Below are 19,587 nucleotides of genomic sequence, written 5' to 3'. Positions count from 1 at the left end.
AAAATTCTATTCTTTCAGCCCCTAGAATTCCTCCTGAAAAGAGAATTTTTACGACCACACATACACCAAATTGTCTGTTCCAGGATGTGGACGAAAGGTAAGTGTGCCGTGACACTGACCCATCTGCCTCCCCTCCCACACCTCCTCCTGCACTAGGCTTGTCTTGAAGTCAGGACCGTACCCTTCATGGCAGCTGACTCGGTCACATGCTGGTTAGTATTTCACCATGATCTTGGTGGTTCCCTCATGGCAATTAAGTAAAGCTCAGTGAATGTTACTGTTTTTGACATTGAAGCTGTGTAGCTTAAATGAAGGCTGTGTGTTGGTTTTACAGAGGCGAGAATCCACAAAAATGTTGAACTATAGGCAATGAAATCCTTCTGGAATTGCACTAAAAATCTCCTGCGATGTGCATATTATGTAAAGGGGGTGTCTGGGGTAGCTGGGCATCGTTCTCATTAAGTGTATCTTTATTATCCTGTTGAAACTCGTTTTAGAATCACACGTGAGTGAAAGATGGCACAGCCATGGTGGTGGGCTTGGGACAGGGTTAGGATGCAAGCTGGAGACACCATTGACAGGATCCCAGCAGAGCTGCACCTGCCGGCCTATGTGCCACAGACTGCTCCTGGCGTGGGGGCTGGAGGGGTGCTGGATCACCTCTGTTCTGGCCCGGAGAGTCTGCTCCGTCTCCCACCCAAGGCGCTCTAGCTGGAGCGGCAGCACTGTTGAGAGAATGTTCTGAGTTGGCTGGCTTTGGGCGAGGCCTGTGGAGTGCCTTCCTTCAGCTCCCCCTGCATGACACCGAAAATACCATTGGCTGCTGGCAGGGGTGGGGAAGAGCTTTCCTCAGAAGCCCCAGGGGGAGTGGACCTGGGTGTACCGGCACTCTGGGCTTTCTCAAGTGGGCCAAGGGGGCCTCCACAGGTGCTATCAAGGACCCAGGCCACCCCCTGCCTACACCTGGCACAGAGGCACCAGGCGCCCACCCTGGACAGGCCACAGAGCACAGGACAGCTGGGCAGGTGGCCAGGACTCCTCCCCACACTCCCCCTTCCTCCTGCCTTCCCTTCTGCCCTTCCTCTCTTCCTTCTCCCCCCCACACCCTGTCCTCCTTCCCCCTTTCTTTCTTCTCCTGTCCCCTCTTCCGCCTCTTTCTCCTCCTCTTCCTCTCCTTCCTCCTCCTCTTCTCCTCATCCCCCTCCTCCCCCTCACCTTGCCAAGCCTTGACCTGGAAGGGTGCCAGGAACATTTTGTACATCCTGTCAAATATATTTTCTCCAGGAAAACATAGGCCTGGAGAGAGTGTGTTTTGGACCAGGAGGAGAAAATTAAATAATAACACTGGGCCCACAAGAAAGTTCCATTCTACTGGGAACAAGCAAGTTTTGCTCTAAAGGCTTGGAGAATGTTCTTCCACTGGAGCTGAGGAGTTGGAGGAAATGTCAGCTCAGAGGCAAAAAGACTGGCCTCCAGGGGAAGGCTGAGACCCACGTCCGGGAGAGGGAACAGTAGCTGAGGGGGCAGAGGACGCCCAACAGAGGCAGAAGGGGCACCAGGAAGTTCACCCCCAAACCTTCTCCTAGAAGGTAGAGTAGCAGTAGCAGGAGAAGAGCGAAGGCGCCCAGCCTACGGCGACTCTGCGGGACTAGACAGACACAGTGGCCAGAGTAATAGGAGAAGGGAACACTCTGGCAGGTGGAAAGGAGGCACATAGAGTTTTCCAGAGTCCAGGCAACACTTTTTTTTAAAAAAAGGCCATGCCAGCCCCATCTGGTTGAACTTGCTAATGACACGAAGAAAGAAAAGATCTTAAAAGAGGAACAGCAAAAACATGATCATAATTTATTCTTTCAGGAGCTAAGCCACACAGCTACAGACCTGAGCCTGTACTGGGCGGGCCTCATGGGGCCAGGTTTTCTATCCTAGACCTGGGGGGAGGCTTCTGTTTGCTAATTAATTGAAACACTGTTCTCTGTCAGCCTCATTCCCACACCTTGATCTTTGGGGAATTGGGAGTCTGTGACTTTTTCCCAAGGAGCAGGACGGTTCCCAGAGCCGGTCTGCTGCTCTGCCTGGAGGGGGTGTTCTGGAGGGGGTCCCTGAAGGGTAGCGGGGGCGTTGAGGCCCAGCGGGGGCTGCCCCTGAGCACAGTGCCTGTGCTTGCCTTGCAGGGCGGTCCCCCTCCTGGGCTACCTACCTCAGGACTTGATTGAGACCCCCATGCTCCTGCAACTTCACCCAAGTGACCGGCCTTTGATGCTCACCATCCATAAAAAGAGTAGGTCCCATTTCCTGGGAAAGCCTGGGATCAGTGCCCTGTGTAGATGGGTAACATCAGTTTCCTGCATGTGGGGACAGATGCTGTGGCTCTGTGCCCACTCCCTCTCTCTGTCAGTTGAGAGTAATCACCTCCCGTGCATCTCTTTGTGGGACCTGAATCTTCGGCACCTGGTTTTACTGTTGGCTTCCCTGGCAGGTGGGGGCGGGCAGGTTCAGCAGTGGTGACAGAGGTGCTGACCAGGCCAAGGAAGTGGGTGATCCGTGTCCCCACCAAGCCCAGGTTTTGCAGACACAGGGAACACTGAGCATCCTGAAGAAGACCAATCAAGGATAGCAAAGATGCATGTCCTGAGATCTGTGGTGGCACTTCTGGAAACACTCCGCTGTTGCAATTTAAAGCCAAGTTGTGTGTGGAGGGGGGTGTTTGAAAGCCACAGGATTGAGGATGTTGGCCTCTTAGAAAGTTCTGAGCTGACTCCAGAGTGGAGTGCCCCTCAGCCCTCCTCTTCCCAAGAGCACCAGACACCTGTCCTCATGCCCACATGGCTCCCACTCTCACAGTTGTACAATCCGGTGGGCAGCCCTTCGACTATTCTCCCATTCGGTTCCGCGCCCGGAACGGCGAGTATGTCACTCTGGACACCAGCTGGTCCAGCTTCATCAACCCGTGGAGCAGGAAGATCTCCTTCATCATCGGCAGACACAGAGTCAGGGTGTGAGTGCTCCCAGGGCCCGGGCCAGCCTGGGGACCCTCATTTCCCCCACCAGCAGGTGGCAGAGGGCAGGACTGGGTGGCCAGGACCCAAGCCACCTCCTGTCATGTGCCTGTAACTCCAGGTGGGCGGGATCTCCTACAGCAGAGCAGTGAGCAGGAGGGAGGGGCGGGTAGCAGCCCAGGGGTGTGCAGGGAGGAGGCCAGCCAGGCTGTGCATCAGGGGGCCCAGCTGACAGACCAGTTAAAACTGCACAGGGGCCCTTTGAATGAGGACGTGTTCTCAGCTCAGTCTCCAGTGGAGGAGAAGGACCCGCCCCCCAGCATTCAGGGGCTCACAGAGCAGATCCACCGGCTGCTGCTCCAGGTGGGTATGCTGCCTACACGCCCTCCTGTCCCCCTGTGCCAGTGGCCCGGAGCTGCCCAGAGACCTGGGCTGGCCATTTCACTCCATCCAGCTCCACTCTGCGCCCCTGGCATCCGTGGTCTGGGCCTGGACAGTCGGGCACACCTGTGGCTTGCACAGTTGGGGGTGGCACCCTTGCATATTTGGGGTGCCTATGTCTGAGCTGTAGCCCTGAGCAAGTGACTGAAAGACACACCCAGCCCCCGAGTCCACCCCTGAGGTCCTGCTGCCAGCCCGCTCACGGCCCCCAACAGGCACACTGGGTGGGAGGGGGTCACCATACCAGGACCTGAGAGGCATGAGGATACCTTTCCCCTCTTCCTGGGGACATAGTTCTCAAGAAGACAGTGTGAGCACCAGTCCTCCAACTGGGCAGTTCTGCTTCTCTATCTCCTGAGACTGTGCCAAAACCGCAGTGCGCCTTGTCTCTAAAACCTCTGGGTAGATCCTGGACTGGCCCATGCCGTGTGAGCCACGGGAGAGGGTTAAATGAATCCTCTCTCAGGGGCACCCCGCAGCCTGACCCTGCCAGCCAGCCCAGCCCCACCTGTCCTCACACAGCACCCCAGGCAGGTGACGGCCTCTCTGTGAGATAGGTGTGTGGGGAGCACTAACCCCACAGTGTCAGCCGCATACACCCCCTGAACCGCGTCCAACACCTTCCTGTCTGCTGTGTCCCCAGCCCGTCCCCCACAGCGGCTCCAGCGGCTACGGGAGCCTGGGCAGCAACGGGTCCCACGAACATCTCATGAGCCAGACCTCCTCCAGTGACAGCAACGGTCACGAGGACTCCCGCCGCAAGAGGACCGTAAGTCCCTTCTGCCCCTGTCTATCCCTGTCCTGGGGAGACCTGGCCGCCCACTCTCAGAACCCTGCTCCCTGCTCTACTCTGCAAGAGAGGGGTGGGTACAGCCAAAAGCTGTGGCCACAGTTTGGGTGAAAATGACTTAAAGCAGGCAATCAGGCAAGAGTGAGGACATCACAGAAATGCCATGTCGTTCTGCATTCCTGAGATGGCCAAACGTGTTTTCTCCGGCGCTGCCTCGCTCCAATTTCTGCGGCTCTCCTCTGTCCTCACCAAGAGGACAGGCTGAACCACAATAGGGTGTCCTAGAGGGAAAAACATGTCCTTTTGTTTCTCCTCCAGGAGATTTGTAAAAATAATGGCAACATCAAAAACAAAAGTCATCCTGGGGAATCTGGAGAACAAAAGGAAAAATCTGCAACAGGTAAGAACTTTCTCTCCATCTCCTTGACGAAACAGTTAGTGTGTCTTTGAGTTTCACCCTGGATGGCAGGGAACTGACCTCCTCAGTGAGCTGTCTCCCCTCCCCTGCTGGGCAGCTGGCTCTGTGATGGCGCCGGGCAGCCTGGGCCCTTGCTCCATCAGGCTTGCTGACCCTTGTCACTGGACGCCCTTGACACCTGCTGAGGTGGGCCGAGGCCTGTGTTTCCACCCCCGTGGCCCCTGCTGTCGCTTGGTGTAGTGGCCAGAGTGTGGGTGCTTACACTCACATGAGCACATGCACACACTCACCTGAGTTGGGGGGGCTGCCCAGCCAACCCACAAGCAATTGTCTGCGTAAATGAAGTGTCCCAGGGGGACAGCACCAGCTTTGTTCATGGGCCCCCTGCCCCCTGAGGAGCCAGAGGCACAGGGGGCTGTCCACCACCCCACACTCCCTGAGGCCACCTCACCATGTTGCGACTTGGCACCCTTGTGCCTGGACTCCCTGCGGCCTCTCTCCCTGCGGGGCTCCTGCTCATCCCCTGCACTCAGGGCTCACCTCCTCCAGGAAGCCTCTGGTGACTGCCACATATCTCTTCTTCACCAGGAATTTTGGTACCCGGGACAAGTGGGGGTGCACGCTGCCCTTAGTGGCCATGCTACAGCCTGTGTGGGTTTGGGGGGATGCCACGGGGAGCAGGACACGGCTCTGCCCCTGGGGACCCCTCAGGGAACAGCACAGGGGTGTTTACGGAGAGGGCAGGAAGAGAAGCATCCACAGCAGTCTGCCCTGGGGACACAAAATCGTTAGCGACACCGGCTCACGTTTCTAGGGTGTCTCTCCTCTCCGAGACAGGAACTATCCATCAACCCTAAAGTATCTGCCATCTTACTGGCCCTGCACATTTCAGGAGTTCAAGGAAGACCTGGCCTTTTCCACTGCGGAGTCCTTGAGCCTGGGGACAGCCCTGCGGGGAAGCGGCCCCCACCTGGTGACAGCGCCCTCCAGCTTCCCTCTGGGGGTGTCACAGGGACGCTCGCCCCCACCAGGCTGCCTGAAGAACAGGCTGGCCCCGGGTTTCTGTGTCTGAGAATCACAGCCTGACTTTTAGATTGCATGGAAATGCTTTCTGACTAGAGAATCCTCTTTGGGGGACACAAGTTTTACCCGAGAGAACCGTTTTGTCCTTTCAGAGACTCCAAGTAGTTCCTCTGCTCAGATGAAAGCTGTCCCCGTGGAACAGGACAGCTCTGGCACTAGCCTGCCCGTGGGCGGCTCTCCCGAGGAGCTGGGCTGCAGGAACCCGCCCGCCGGTTCCTACCAGCAGATCAGCTGCCTGGACGGCGTCATCAGGTGCGTTCACCTCCCCCCTCCCCCACCTTCCTGGCTCCTCCACGTGCCCCTGGGGCTCCCGTGTCCCATGAGGCCCTTTCCAATCCTCCATGCAGATACCTGGAGAGCTGCAGTGAGGCGGCCACCCTCAAGAGGAAGTGTGAGTTCCCGGTGAACGTGGCGACACAGAAGGCCAGTGATAAGCGACAGGCAGTGGCCAGCCCCGGGCTGCCTTCCGCAGGTGTCTTGTTGCTTTGAGCTGTGCCGCATGCGCTGACTGGGGTCTTCCATGGTGGGGGGGCGTCAGGTGTCACTGAGGGCCCGGAGCCCCGCCCCCTCCCGCAGGAAGTCTGAGCAGCTTCAAGAACACAGTATGTGGGTGTAGGCTGGTCTTTCCATGACCAGAGTAGCTCAAAACTTAGGATCTTCTTACAAGCTGGAGGTAAAGGTGATTTGGGACTTTGAGATTTGGATCTTGCTGGGGCTGCTGGAGACCTGGGGGCACCTCACCCTGCCGTTCTTGGGCGGGTCTTGTTTCTGTGGTCTCTCGGAAGAGCACAGTCCTTCGAATGTTAGCACACCTGAGTCGGATTTCACCCCACAGGCCTCTCAAGTGTTCTGAGTGTTACTGCTGGGCCTTACCAGGACCAGACACCGGGTAGCCCCCTGTTGATGGAGCACTCGTTGGGCAGTCCCACTGTGATGGGACAGTCCCTGCCCTAGTCCTCGGGGACGCAGAGCCAGCCCCTGGCCAGCACCCTGAGGATGGTGGGCTCCTGGCCATCTGCGGGCCTGTGGAAGGGCCCCGGGTCCTGGTCGGAGGCCCAGACCCAAAGTACCTGCAGCTGCCCAACCGTCTACTTCCTATTAGAGCACTCAGGCTGTGTCCAGTTCAGACTTCCCTCTTCTCCTGCTTTACTCTGTGAATAAAGAGCTAGGGACGGGCCCTTATGTGCCCGGGTGTATGCAGGCTCTGGGGTCCCCAGGGTATTGGTGCACGGCTTAGACAGTGGGGTGTCTTGTCCGAGCAGTTTGCTTTCGTTGCATTTCTGTGTCTATGTCCATTTCCTCTTATAAAGAGACAGCGTCATCCTCCAAGGTGAACAGCCACGCGGGGGTCAGCGCACACTTGCCATCACTGACGCTGCCCAGCAAGGCGGAGAGTGTAGTGTCCCTCACCAGCCAGTGCAGCTACAGCAGCACCATCGTGCATGTGGGTGACAAGAAGCCGCAGCCCGAGCTTGGTACGCTTGTTGATTCACCAACTATGTCGGGAGCGGTCTGATTTTAACGATGAAAATTAGAAATTCAGGTGCAGAAGCAGGGCGGGGTATAGCTACCCCTCTCCTGGTCCCAGCCACCCCTGTCCCAGTCCCAGTCCCTCCTGGTCCCAGGGCCCCTGTCCTAGCCCCCACTGCACCACCATGGCCTCTGCCCAGTAGGCGCCAGGTCCACCTGGCGGCAGTTGTCTACTCCGGCGCCTACTGGGCAGAGGCCATGGTGGTGCTGAGACCTGGCCTCCCAGGGAATGAGTGAGGGTCCTGGGCCTCCCCTTCTGTGGGGCTGAGGGTCCCTGCCCCCTCCCCTGTTGGAGGACAGGAGCCAGGACAGGTCCTACCTGCCGGGTACCATCCCTGAGTTACCCTGTTCCTCACAACACCCACGAGGGAATGGAAACCCAGATTTGTTCTGTGCTGGGAAGACAGGGACATTGAGGGGAGAGTGCATGGGAGGAAGCCAGCGGGTCCTGAAGAAGGACAGGGCCCCGCGCCGGCTCAGGATGTTGTGCTGTCAGAGCCAAGGACAGACCAGGAGCAGCATCTTCAACGTGGGGCTGAGACCCCAGGTACCCCACATTTCAGTTTGCTTCGAAGACCAATCCTGGAGCTGCCCAGGCAGTGAGGCTTTCTGTCCTTGTCTTGTGCCTTTGATGGTGAACTTTTCTCAGAGAGCTGTCTGAATGCATCACAGGTTTCAGCCCCAAGCTCTGGCAGCACGAGGCATCGCACGTGTATGCGAGGGGCTACCTTCTTCAGAGACGCCAGGTGCGTTTTTCTGTTGTTTTAAGCCCCGGTGCCCGACTTCTGTTCCAGAGCTGGTGGAAGATGCCATGAGCGGGCCTGAGTCTCTGGACGGACGGCCGTGCATCCTGGGCGCAGAGAAGGAGCCCCTCAGGACGCTGGGCCTTACCAAGGAAGTGCTGGCTGCCCACACCCAGAGGGAGGAACAGAGCTTCCTGCTCAAGTTCAAGGAGATGCGAAAACTCACTATCTTCCAGTCTCGCTGCCATTATTATTTACAGGAAAAGTCCAAGGGGCAGCTGAGTGAGAGAGGTAAGTGGCAAAACCACATTTTAAAGATGTTCTTCTTGGTAGAACAGAGTCCAGGGCTCCTGTCGATGTGTGGAATGGCCCCAGTTAGATATGGGCTGGAACTTCACAGTGATGCAGTCTGTTTCAGTAGAAACAGGTGTCCTGGCAACAGTGCTAGCAAGAGCAGTGACAGTCCCAGGCTGGCCCCCATGGAAGGCAGAGCTGCCACCTCAGATGTCTCTCTCACTGGGTGACTGTGAGGGGCAGGGGACTCTACCCACCCCATAGGACTGATGGGGCACATGGCGTCAGACTCCTGAGGACACCATAGGAGGGAATGACCCCCTTCTCCCCAGATGCCTTCCTAACTGGGGGGCCTTAAGGCTGGAGGATAGACCCTGGAGTACAGAAAGCTGCCTTCCAGGCTGAGAGCCAGTAGGGGATTGAAGGGCATGGGGTGAAGATAGACAGGGCTGGACTGATCAGAGACGCCACCTCTTCCCAGGGCCCCCCAGGCCAGACACAGGGATAAGAGCTAGTGAGCCCAGGAGACACATGCACCATGAGAACCGCTTCCCCTGGATCTCTAGGCAGACACACCACAAAGTGAAAATATGAGAAGTAAAAGAGACTGATGCTGCCAAGGATTATGTCTTTCCTAGTCTTTTCCTTTTCTCCTTCTTCCCCAGACTTAGGGTGACTGTTAGGCCTAATTTCTTTGGAAATTAGGAGAAAGTGTCATCCCCCACACCTTGGGCAGACCCACTCTGTGGGCCTGATTTAGTACGGAGTTCCAGCTCGCTCTTGCCTCCCTTGGCCCAGCATTTTTTGCAGTGCACAGACTGTGCAGCCGTCCACAGCAATCCTGTCTAGACCCTGATGTGCAATCCCAGGAGCCCAGTGCTTCAGCCAGTAGTCCCACCAGGGGACAGATTTCCTATAGAAAAAACAACAGGTGAGAGTCTGAGTCACAAAGCCTCTACCCACTTAGCACTTTGCCTTGGATTGGTCCATTTGTCTTCAGCACGGAGTAAAGGTTAAGGGAGCACCTGTTGGCATTGCTGACAGAAGGCGTCCCCACATACCTGCTGCAGAAGCCCAGAGTTATCCTGTGTGACAGGAGAGGAGAAACTGAGGTTCCTGGGACCATCCCAGGCATGGCATGACCCACCAGCTCAACCAACATACTTCCCCTGCTAGCCCAGGCCCGAGGGTGGAGTGTGGGGACAAGCCCAGAGTCCCTTCTGCTACCCTTGGAGACCTCCAGCCTTCTGAAGAAAAAAGCATTGCTCATCAGAGAGAAGGAAGGTAGTTCCAAGAGCATGTGCTCCCTTCCATCCTCTGACCTCCCTTTGGGCTGGAGTCCAGGCTCCATCTGACAGGCAAAGCAGGAAGCAGCTCATTTTAAGGAACAGTAGTGATGAAGCTCATAAAATTGAAAAATAGGTTAGATGATCAGGGGTGTTCCCCTTCATATTTCACAAACCAGTACTGGGGAACAGCTGACACTTACCAGGCTTTTTACTTTTTTGAGCAAATGAAATCTTTTAAATACAACTTTTCATCACTATTATTTTGTCAGGGAAAGGGTATTTTAACACCAGATGAAAAACAGGGCATGTGATCTTGCAATTAATGGCCGTCCTTAAAATTGGGTGACTCTGGTTTTAGGAACATTTTGCCCTGATTGTTCTCACTTCACTGAGGGCCGGGCAGCACCTGATGGTGGCCTGAGTGGCCACAGGCTGACATTTGGAAACACGGGGCTGCTGAACTAGGATGTGTCCTCGTGTTTCCAGGGCCTAGGAGTCTGAAAACTGGCAAACACATAAATGTTTGCATCTTAACCCTGGTGTTTTCCCATTATTTTAGCTGCACCAGGACTAAGAAATGCTTCTGGAATAGATTCATCTTGGAAAAAAACTGGGAAGAACAGAAAACTGAAGTCCAAACGGGCCAAGCCTCGAGACTCTTCTGAGAGCACTGGGTCTGGGGGCCCTGCGCCCCACCGGCCCCCACTGATGGGCCTGAATGCCACAGCCTGGTCACCGTGGGATACGTCCCAGTCCAGCTGCCCCACAACGCCCTTCCCTGCCTCGGTGCCTGCTTACCCCCTGCCTGTGTTTCCAGCCCCAGGAATCATGCCCACACCAGGGATGGTGGCATCGGCACCCCTGGCTCCCCAGGCCAGCTTCGCAGTGCCTGCCGTGCCCATGGACACCCAGCATGAGTTTGCCATCCAGCACCCGCCGTTCGCTGTCCCCTTGACCCCAGTCATGGCTTTGGTATTACCCAACTATTCCTTCCCATCAGTGACCCCCAGCCTGCCCCAGGCCTTCTTCCCAGGCCAGCCTAACTTTCTATCTGAGATGATCCCTGCCTCGCAGCCTGAGCTCCCCAGCCGGACCTCACCCCACAAAGCACCATGCACGTGTCCTCTGGCGGAGCGTGGGCTGGCAGCTTCTCGCACAGCCACCCCCATGTCCCCACCATCTGCCTCTGGGCCCCCGGGCAGAGCCTCCCCTCCGCTCTTCCAGTCCCGAGGCAGCTCACCTCTGCAGCTCAACCTGCTGCAGCTGGAGGAGGTCCCTGAGGGCAGTGCCGCGGCCTCAGGAACGGCAGGGCCGGCAGGGACAGCAGGGACAGCGGGTGCAGGGCCTGACTGCAGACCTTCCACATCCTGGGACCGGCAGCCGAAGGCCTCGCCAATCGTAAGCATTTCCTGCCTTCCTTCCCTAAAGCAGGCAGCGGGGGCACAGGGACAGAGTGAGCACATGTGCTCCTGTCTCCCCTCCTGCCACATGGTTCCAGTTGTGACCGAAATACATGGGCTGGACGGGAATGTTTTCCGGCTCAGCGACCCTGTCAGAGTAGACCCCTGGCAGTTTCTTATTGTCTGGGGGTCCAGATGAAGGAAGCCACTGGATTGTCTGATGGGGGACACGGGTCCAGGTACACACACGTGACTTCATGACTCGCTCTGGGCCCCAGTATTTTCAGTAAAACTCTGTGGATAAAGCACAGTCAGGTTGAATGCCAGAACTCAGACCCCTTGGAGGGCAGTGGGGGGAAGGGGTGCCGGCCGCAGAGGCACCCTGGAGGGCAGGGAGGCAGAGGCCTGAGCTCTGAAACCAGGCCACATGCGCCCCTCCTCCCAAGTCCTACGGGATGCTGGTGTGCTGTTCTTGTTCAGTTAATGAAGTCGTGAGCTGCTTTCGGTAAACCACTGGTATGTGGTGACCACACTGAGGGGTGCAGTGACCACGCTGAGTGACCGGGCTGAGTCACTGTGCTGAGGGGTGTAGTGACTGCGCTGAGTGACCACACTAAGGGGTATGGTGACCACACTGAGTGACAATGATGAGGGGTGTAGTGACCACGCTGAGTGACCGGGCTGAGTCACTTTGCTGAGAGGTGTAGTGACTGTGCCGAGTGACCACGCTAAGGGGTATGGTGACCGCACTGAGTGACTGCACTGAGGGGTGTAGTGGCCATGCTGAGCTGTGTAGTGACTGCTCTGAGTGACCATGCTGAGGGGGGCGGTAACCGCACTGAGGGATGTAGTCACACTAGCGGGGCAATGTGGCCACTGGCACCCCTGCCCTTGCTCCGGGGAGGGGAAGCACAATCTCGAAGTCTCAAGTAAACACCTCCATGTGCCAAGGGGCCCCCCGACTCCTGTGTCTGGGGTCCTGGGCCTATCGTGCTGGTTCTGAGGGTCAGAGGGTCAGGATGCTGCCAGGTCAAGGCCATGCCCACTGGGAAGCCAGATTCCCCTCCCCCATCCCACAGGGCAGCAGTCACTGGGGTGCTGCTGATGCGCTTTCCCTCTTCCCTGTCTGCCAGGGTATGGGAATGAGCAGAAGGCCTTTCTCTCAGGGACCCAAGACCCGCTGTCTTTGGTGTGACCTTCCCAAAATTAAGGTTATTAGATGACACTCATAGACCACTAGCAAGGGTGTTGCTGTAGACTTAATAACCGGGGAGAGGGGCATGTTCGTTTTGTCTTCTTCATTGGTGGTGAAGGAGGACCAGCGACCTAAGGAGGATGGCACTTTGCTCTGTCTCTGAGCAGCCCTGTGCAGACAGCGCTGTGCAGCTCCCCCGAGCCCTGTTCTGTGTGCTGAGCCCTGACTGTGCACAGAACCTCTCTCTGTATGCAGAACCCTGACAGAGTACAAAGCCTCTCTCTCTGGGCAGAGCCCTGACTGTGTGCAGATCTTCTCTCTATATGCAGAACCCTGACTGTGCACAGACCCTCTTTCTGTGCACAAAGCACCTGACTCTGCGTAGAGCCCTGACTGTGCACCAAGACCCACTCTATACATAGAGCTCTGACACCCATGAGACCTTTGACAGTGAGCAGAGGTTCTCTCTATGCACCAAGCCTTTGACTGTGTGCAGAGCCCTGACTCTGCACTGAGCCCTCTCTGTGCACTGCACCCTGACTTTGTGCTGAGCTTCTCTCTGTATGCAGAGCCCTGACTATGCACAAAGCCCAATTCTGTGTTCTGTACCCTGACTGTGCAAAGAGCCTCTCTCTGTATGCAGAGCCCTGGCTGTGTGCAGAGCCTGTTCTGTGCAATCACGCCCTAACTGTGCACAGAGCCTCTCTCTTTATGCAGAGCCCTGATGGTATGCTGAGCCCCTCTGTGTATACAGAGCCCTGACAATGTGCAGAGCCCCATTCTGTGTGCCGAGCCCCATTCTGTGCACTGAGCCCTGACTGTGTTGTCTTCTCCCTGTTCCCAAAGCATGAGGAACCTGCAGATGCCCGGAACAGTGATGCCCTCTCCACATCCAGTGGCCTGCTCGACCTCTTGCTGCACGAGGACCTGTGCTCAGCCACAGGGTCGGCCCTGTCTGGGAGTGGAGCCTCTGCTACATCTGACTCCCTGGGCTCAGGCTCACTGGGCTGCACTACATCCAGAAGTGGAGCAGGTATGTTGTTGTCGCTGGGAGCCCCCAAATCCTGTGGGCGTTGGGTGTGTTTCAGTTGCTGGATTTCAGGTTTGTTTAGATGATGGCCACCTAATGTTCTTGGGCGTCCGCAGCTTTTCCCAGGCCACAGGCCTGTGTATGCTCAGGGCCTGGTATCCGGTGCAGACCAGGTCCCCACGGGCATCCAGCTGGTGCTCCCAAGTGCCTCCCCAGAGCCTGCAGCCGTGGCTGCCAGCTGGTTCGGGCTGTCCTCCTGCCTTGCCTTGCCGGTGTGCATCCCCTCTGCCCATTTGCTGTGGACATTGCTGTTATCACAGGCCTCCACGCCGCCAGCCCTTTTGGACCATCTTGGACCATCCCTCAGAGTCTCTGGGCCTGCCAGGAGGGCCGGTCATGCTCCCCTTGCTGAGTTAGCTCCCCTGGCGTGAAGCTAGGGCATAGGGGTGTGCTTTACCAGGGAGGATCACTCAGGTGTGATCTGGAACAGCCACATCCTCTCCCCATTGACTGAGCACCCGTCTTCATCTGTTCTCTGGTTTTGTTCCCCACAGAGGCTGATGACAGAGTGTGCCAGGCCAGCTGTCCCCCACTGACAAAACCAGCTTCTCTGTGGCCTCACCTAGTCAAGGAGCAGGAGCATGATTTCTTTTGGCCAGGCGGGGGGTCATTGCATACAGGGGAAGAGGGAGAGAGAATCTGAAGCAGGCTCCATGCCCAGCATGCAGAACCTGATGTGGTTCTCCACATCTCCATCCCATGACCCTGAGGTCATGATCTGAGCTGAAATTAGGAATTGGACACTTAACTGACAGAGCCCCCAGGCACCCTGAAGAAGCACAATTTCTAAGACACAGCCCCATCTGGACTTCTCAGGGCTGACCCGGGAGAGAATCGTCCCCATGGTGCTGGCTGGTATTATCCAGATAATTTGAGAACTGAAAAGAGGAGGCAAAACCTGTCTAGGCACTCGTTACCACGTCAAACCCTTTGGCTCCCTAAAACTGCCATTTTATGAGGTTTAACTTCACATGAAAGGTTTTCACTTGCCACATATTGTGTTTTTAAAGGCAGTAGTGACACAGGTCACACCAGCAAGTATTTCGGAAGCATCGACTCTTCAGAGAAGAACCACAAAGCGAAAGCGAAGGCAGATATGGAAGAAAGTGAGCAGTTCATCAAGTATGTCCTGCAGGACCCCGTCTGGCTGCTGATGGCCGACACAGATGACAGTGTCATGATGACCTACCAGATGCCTTCCCGGTAACCCCCTACTTCTCCTAGGAACATGGGCTCACTAAGCAACAAGGCCACCCAGTCGGGGAGACTTTCCACTGAGAGCCTCACCTCTGATTATATGAACGGAGAAGGAGGGTCACTCTGGATGGCTCCGTGGTCCCGCAGAGAACTGCGGGTGACCTGCTGTAGGCTGGGAGGAGGACGGGCTCCCTCCCAACCCCCATCGTATTGCTGGGCTCACAAGGTGTTTATGCCAATGTCTCCCTTTGGCTCAGTTGCCTGTTCCCCTATGGGCGAAATGGGCTGTGTCCGTCCTGGAGATACAGGAGCTCAGGGAGGTGAGCACCCTGGGCCACCAGCTGCTCTGGGGTGAGCAGGTCTGTGCTTCTGCCACTGTCACCCCACGTCAGTCTGGTCTAGGGACCGCTAGGGTCCCTGTGCCTTGGAGCCCCATGGTGGGAGGAGCCAGGGAAGGAAGGAGGGATTACTGCAGAGGCTCAGGACTGCCAGGCTTCTGGGGGCAGGTGGGAGGGGGGTCTGGGTTTCCTTGTCTGGGGCAGCTTCCAGCCAGCCCAGTGTCTGCTGGGGAGCTAGGACGGTTACCCCACCTGCTGCCTTGATGGTCAGAGTGTCCAGCTAACCAGCCTGTGCAGAACCAAGTGTCTGTGGGTGCCCAGTCCCCCTAATTTCAAATAAAACCTAGATTGTAACTTGGGTTATTTTAATAGAAAAACTACAGATGATAGTCTAGGGAGGTTAAGGTGCCTTAAGTAGGGTAATTTATTTTAAAGAAAAAGGAAATTAGCATTAAACAAAATCATCTAAAATTAATCCTGAAAGAGTTGCTAGAAAAAGAGGGGTTTTTTTTCTTTCTTTCTTTCTTTCTTTTTTTTTTAAAACCACAGAACCCCCTTCAGGTGCTGTATAGCTTACCTGTTTCTAACTGTTTTGTGAAGGAATCTGGAAGCAGTGTTGAAGGAAGACCGGGAGAAGCTGAGAGCCATGCAGAAGTCCCAGCCCCACTTCACTGAGGGCCAGAGGCAGGAGCTGCTGGACGTGCATCCATGGCTGAGGGGCGGCCGCCTGCCTGCCGCCCTGGACCTCACGGTGAGCTCAGCACGCCTGTGCGCACTCCCCACAGCCCTTAGCACTCTCAGTACGCCTCAAACTTCCAAAGCTAGAAAGAGTCTGTTCATGAAGACAAATGATCCCAGAATGCTACTGAGTCTACTTTAAGGAATTTTGCAACCTTTAGATGAGCTATCTAGCTGATTTCCTGCTAGCTGAAGTAGTCTCAGCCTGCTACTTCTCCACCATCTTGACTCCTCCCAGGAATTTTGCAACCTTGTTCCCGAAAAGATCTTCTGGCTATTCCCTCTGGGTGGCATACTGAAATTTGAATGTTGTTTCTTTCTTTCACTTATTTTCAATTTAAAAAACAAACTAGGAAGAAGCTCTCCTACCATGAGCCCTCACTGTCTGCATAGACCATTAGATAATGGTGGGAACACCACTCCTTCCAGGCCTCAGGGACCTGCAGCCACACACCTCCTCCTCCACAGGACTTGCGGAGTCATGTCTGTGCCCATCCCCATGCCCTGCCCACCCTGAGCCCCACACCCTGGAAGCCATTCACTTCAGGGTCTCCGTGTCCTTCAGCCTCCGAATGCACTGCCCTCTCAGTCCTCCAGCTTCAGGACAGGACCCTGACACCCCCATCTCCTCCAGCACGGCCCACTGCTTCAAGCCACAGTGCTCTTTCAGCTGGATCTTCACGGCGGCCTCCTCACTGCACGTCCTTCCCCCTTGTCCCTACCGTTGTGTCCCTGGCAGCTGTGCCCCAGCCAGTTAAAGTGCTGCAAAGCCATAAAAATCTGATATGTCGCCCCCATCTGCCATCTGCCATTTCTCTTCCCTCACTCTCTGCAACCACGTGGGCCTCTCATCTGTCCCTCCTGCCACCTGGCCTTTGCACCTGCCCTTCCCTCTGCTGGGAGGCCCTTCTCTCAGTCACATGGCTCCTCCCGGCTTCCTTCAGGGGTTTCCGTCACATACCGCAGGACTGGCTGTCTGTCACCTCCTAGCAAAAGCCCCAAGCCTTAGTGGCCTAAAGCTGTGAACACTTTCACTGTCCCAGTGTTTCTTTGGTCTGGGAATTAAGGAGCAGCTTGCCTGGGCAGTTAGGGCTCAGAGTTTCTCATGAAGGTGAGGGCAAGATGTAAGCGGGGGCATCTGTCATCACCTAAAGGCTAGAAGCCCCACTTCCCAGGGAGCGAGACTCTACCCTGTGAGGGGAGGGTGTCACAGACCCCCTCCCCCAATCACGGGCTTTCTCTGGTTCTGAAGGCCCAGAATAAGATTGTAGGTCTTGTCCATGTGCCATGTTCCTCTAGGCTTTCATCTTGAATATGCTGGGGACACCTGTCACTTGGGCTATTGTCCCTCTCTCCTCCTAGGATCTCCCCTCCTTCCTTCTCCAGGGCAGAGATATTCATCTTTGTTCGCTGGAGAATCCCAGTCCTTGGGACCTGCCTGGAGCATTACAGGTGATCAACAGATAGTCAGGGAATGAGACAGTACTTTGTCGTGCCCACTTTCTGCACAAGAAAGCTGAGGTTGGAGAAGGCAGTTAAACTGGACCTTGACTGTGGTCCCACAGGCAGGAAGGGCAGGAGCTGGGACAACCTGGAGCCTACGGGTTCCACTATCCTGTCACCATGCAGAGCTGCCTCTCAGATAAGGGCCTGGATGCTCCCCTGGCCTCAGGGAACTGGGGAGTGGGGCCTCTGGGGAGCAGCTCTGACCTCCCTCAAGAGCAGGCAGGGTCCCAGCAGCCCCTCAGCGGCTTCCCGCCCTCTCCGCTCACCACGGCTAACCCCAGGTCACCTGCACCTCCCTCAGGTCAAACCACTGTTTGGTAATGAAGAGATCATTTTTGTTACTGACTTTACATCTTTCCCTTTAAGGAATGTATTTACTGTGGGAACAAGGGACAAGACAACATCTGCCCACCCTACGAGGAAGATACCCCTACTCTGGGTCTCAGTGAAGCCACAGATGCCAAAGAGGAAGAAAATGGAGCCCCCTTGAGTCACAGAAGTGAAGAGCAGACCTAGCTCTCCTCCCTGTGCCCCGACAGCTTGTGATCTACATTAGATGGTGCTCAGAAGCGATGAAAGATGTTCATATCTGTTTGTAATGAAATGGACAGATAAACTTATGTCGCTTTTTTTGTTTTAGAAAAAAACATAGTTTTCTGAAGGAATGATTTAAAACTGTGGAGAGTGGGAAAGGTCAGGGAGGAAATACACTTTGGTATTTAAAACATAAATACAAAGTTTGGGACAGATTTCGTTATTCCTTAACTTGAGAAAGCTAGAATGCCCTCAGCATGCAGCAGGGAGGTTGCCCTAGGGCTCTCAGAGGTCTGTGCCCCGTGGAGGCTTCTGGCTGGCGGGGGGGTTGTCCAGAGACATCTTCCAGCCTGCAGCAAATAGCTGGGATGCTCCCGGTCCTTCCGGAGCTGCCCCCGGGTGTGTTTGGATCAGATCAGATTCTGTCCTCTGGGGTCTGCTCTGTATCTAGTAGATCACCTAGACATCATCTAGACAAACTAGATGTTTTTGGAATGTACCAAATGGAGATCCCAGCCTCTCCTAACTTTCTGTCAAAGTGTTTCGTGTGCGTCGCTGTGAAGCATACTTCGGCAAACCAGCAGCTTCTGCTTTGGCTACTATGTTGGCAAACCTTTCAATCTGATGTAGCTTGTGTTTTGCCCAAGCCAAGGAGAGATGCTCACTCTGGAAAGAATAAGCCCTGTGGTTTGTCTGACCAGCTCCATCAGACTGGCACATACCCAGAACCTTCTGTGTATTTCTACATCATCCTTGGGTCCCTTTCAGACCATGACCCATATGTAGATAAAATATGGTGTTGACTGTCTCTATGGCGACTTCCCTTTGCAGACCGGTCTCCGGTAGCCACATTTGGAACCCGTTGGTGTCTGTCCTTCAGCTGGAGCCTCCCAGACATGAGCTCTGACACTGTGAGTTGGTGACCCCATCTGTGCTTTCCTGAGTGCCGTGAGCTTGCCTCTCCCCGCACCCTGGGCTGATATGCCAACCCTTGTTCTTTCCATGAGCCTGACCTCACTCGGGGAAGCTTCTGATCCCAGCAGTGACAGTCCTCACGTCACCAGCACTGTCTGGTCACTGGGACACCGGTGGAGGAGTGAGGCCGGTCTGCCCATTTCCTTACAAAACCTCATGTTGCATTGTGGATTCCAAGGATTGTTTGGGGGAAAGCTACATTGGTCCCTGGAGTGAAGGTTACTGCAGGAGAAAGAGCTGACTTAAGATCGGGTTGAGTTTGTAAAAACAGAAAAGAAAGCAGGCTTCCTCCCATCCTCTGATGGAGAAGTGGCTGCAAGAGTCAGTGCAGCCTCCATGTAATCTGCTTGGTTTTCAGTCTTACATTTGGATATTAATCCGATTTTTCTTAAACTCCAATGTAAGAATCCTGGTGGGTTTTTAAAATTATTTATAAAGTAACAGCACCATCAGATGCCCAAAATGAGATGGTAGCCTGTGTATTTGTTGGAGAATAGATGCCTTCAAACCTGCCCCCTGCCGCTGAGGTCCAATCATTAAGGGATTAGATGCTAGTCAAGGTTACGTGTATGTTACCTGAACACACAACTGTCAAAACATTGTCCACGGTTATGAATGTTTACCATCAGCGTTATTTTATTATATGATCTATGCTCATTGATTGTTAAGTGCATAGCTTAACGCGTGCTGGGCAGTTGACAATAGGAGCATTTTGTGAAATTGTTTACATGGTGCCACGTATCAAGACGTGTTTCCCTTAGTATGTGTGCTTACACAGGGGTTATAAAACCTTTTTCTCAATTTTAAACTGAGCCTTCTTTTTAATCTATTCCTGAAAAGACGTGTAAATAAGCTCTCAGAGTCTGTGTAATGACTTGGTCAGCCTTGCCGTTCACATGGTTTGTTCACACACAGACCAAAATTTCTTCACCCAGTGCAATATGTTTGTTTACTGCTTGTGTCTTTTTATGACTGTTTTTGCTTTTTAGAAAATTGCTAAATAAAGCAAGTATATTTTTGTTGTTAA

At 55.0% G+C, this 19,587-nt stretch overlaps 1 protein-coding gene across 4 annotated transcripts in view; it reads left to right on the top strand.

Moving 5' to 3' along the window:
- The window catches only part of PER2 (period circadian regulator 2), a 39,872-nt gene extending 20,285 nt beyond the window's left edge, over positions 1 to 19,587 (top strand). For 3 of the 4 annotated variants that reach the window (XM_044241953.1, XM_044241954.1, XM_044241952.1), the window contains exons 9-23: positions 19 to 97; positions 2,175 to 2,281; positions 2,845 to 2,998; positions 3,254 to 3,362; positions 4,084 to 4,209; positions 4,549 to 4,630; positions 5,824 to 5,983; positions 6,079 to 6,203; positions 7,042 to 7,206; positions 8,056 to 8,295; positions 10,147 to 10,985; positions 13,029 to 13,215; positions 14,283 to 14,475; positions 15,408 to 15,558; positions 17,418 to 19,587. In XM_044241953.1, coding sequence (XP_044097888.1) covers positions 19 to 97; positions 2,175 to 2,281; positions 2,845 to 2,998; positions 3,254 to 3,362; positions 4,084 to 4,209; positions 4,549 to 4,630; positions 5,824 to 5,983; positions 6,079 to 6,203; positions 7,042 to 7,206; positions 8,056 to 8,295; positions 10,147 to 10,985; positions 13,029 to 13,215; positions 14,283 to 14,475; positions 15,408 to 15,558; positions 17,418 to 17,567 — 2,867 coding nt within the window. In that variant the 3' untranslated portion in view covers positions 17,568 to 19,587. The remainder of the gene's footprint in view (positions 1 to 18; positions 98 to 2,174; positions 2,282 to 2,844; positions 2,999 to 3,253; positions 3,363 to 4,083; positions 4,210 to 4,548; positions 4,631 to 5,823; positions 5,984 to 6,078; positions 6,204 to 7,041; positions 7,207 to 8,055; positions 8,296 to 10,146; positions 10,986 to 13,028; positions 13,216 to 14,282; positions 14,476 to 15,407; positions 15,559 to 17,417) is intronic. The other variant, XM_044241956.1, reaches the window with a different exon arrangement.

This window comes from Neovison vison, chromosome 3, assembly GCF_020171115.1.
Source record: "Neovison vison isolate M4711 chromosome 3, ASM_NN_V1, whole genome shotgun sequence".
In the NCBI taxonomy this organism is placed as follows: domain Eukaryota; kingdom Metazoa; phylum Chordata; class Mammalia; order Carnivora; family Mustelidae; genus Neogale; species Neogale vison.
Note: the sequence above shows the minus strand (reverse complement) of the source record. Positions and strands in the feature narration are given on the sequence as shown.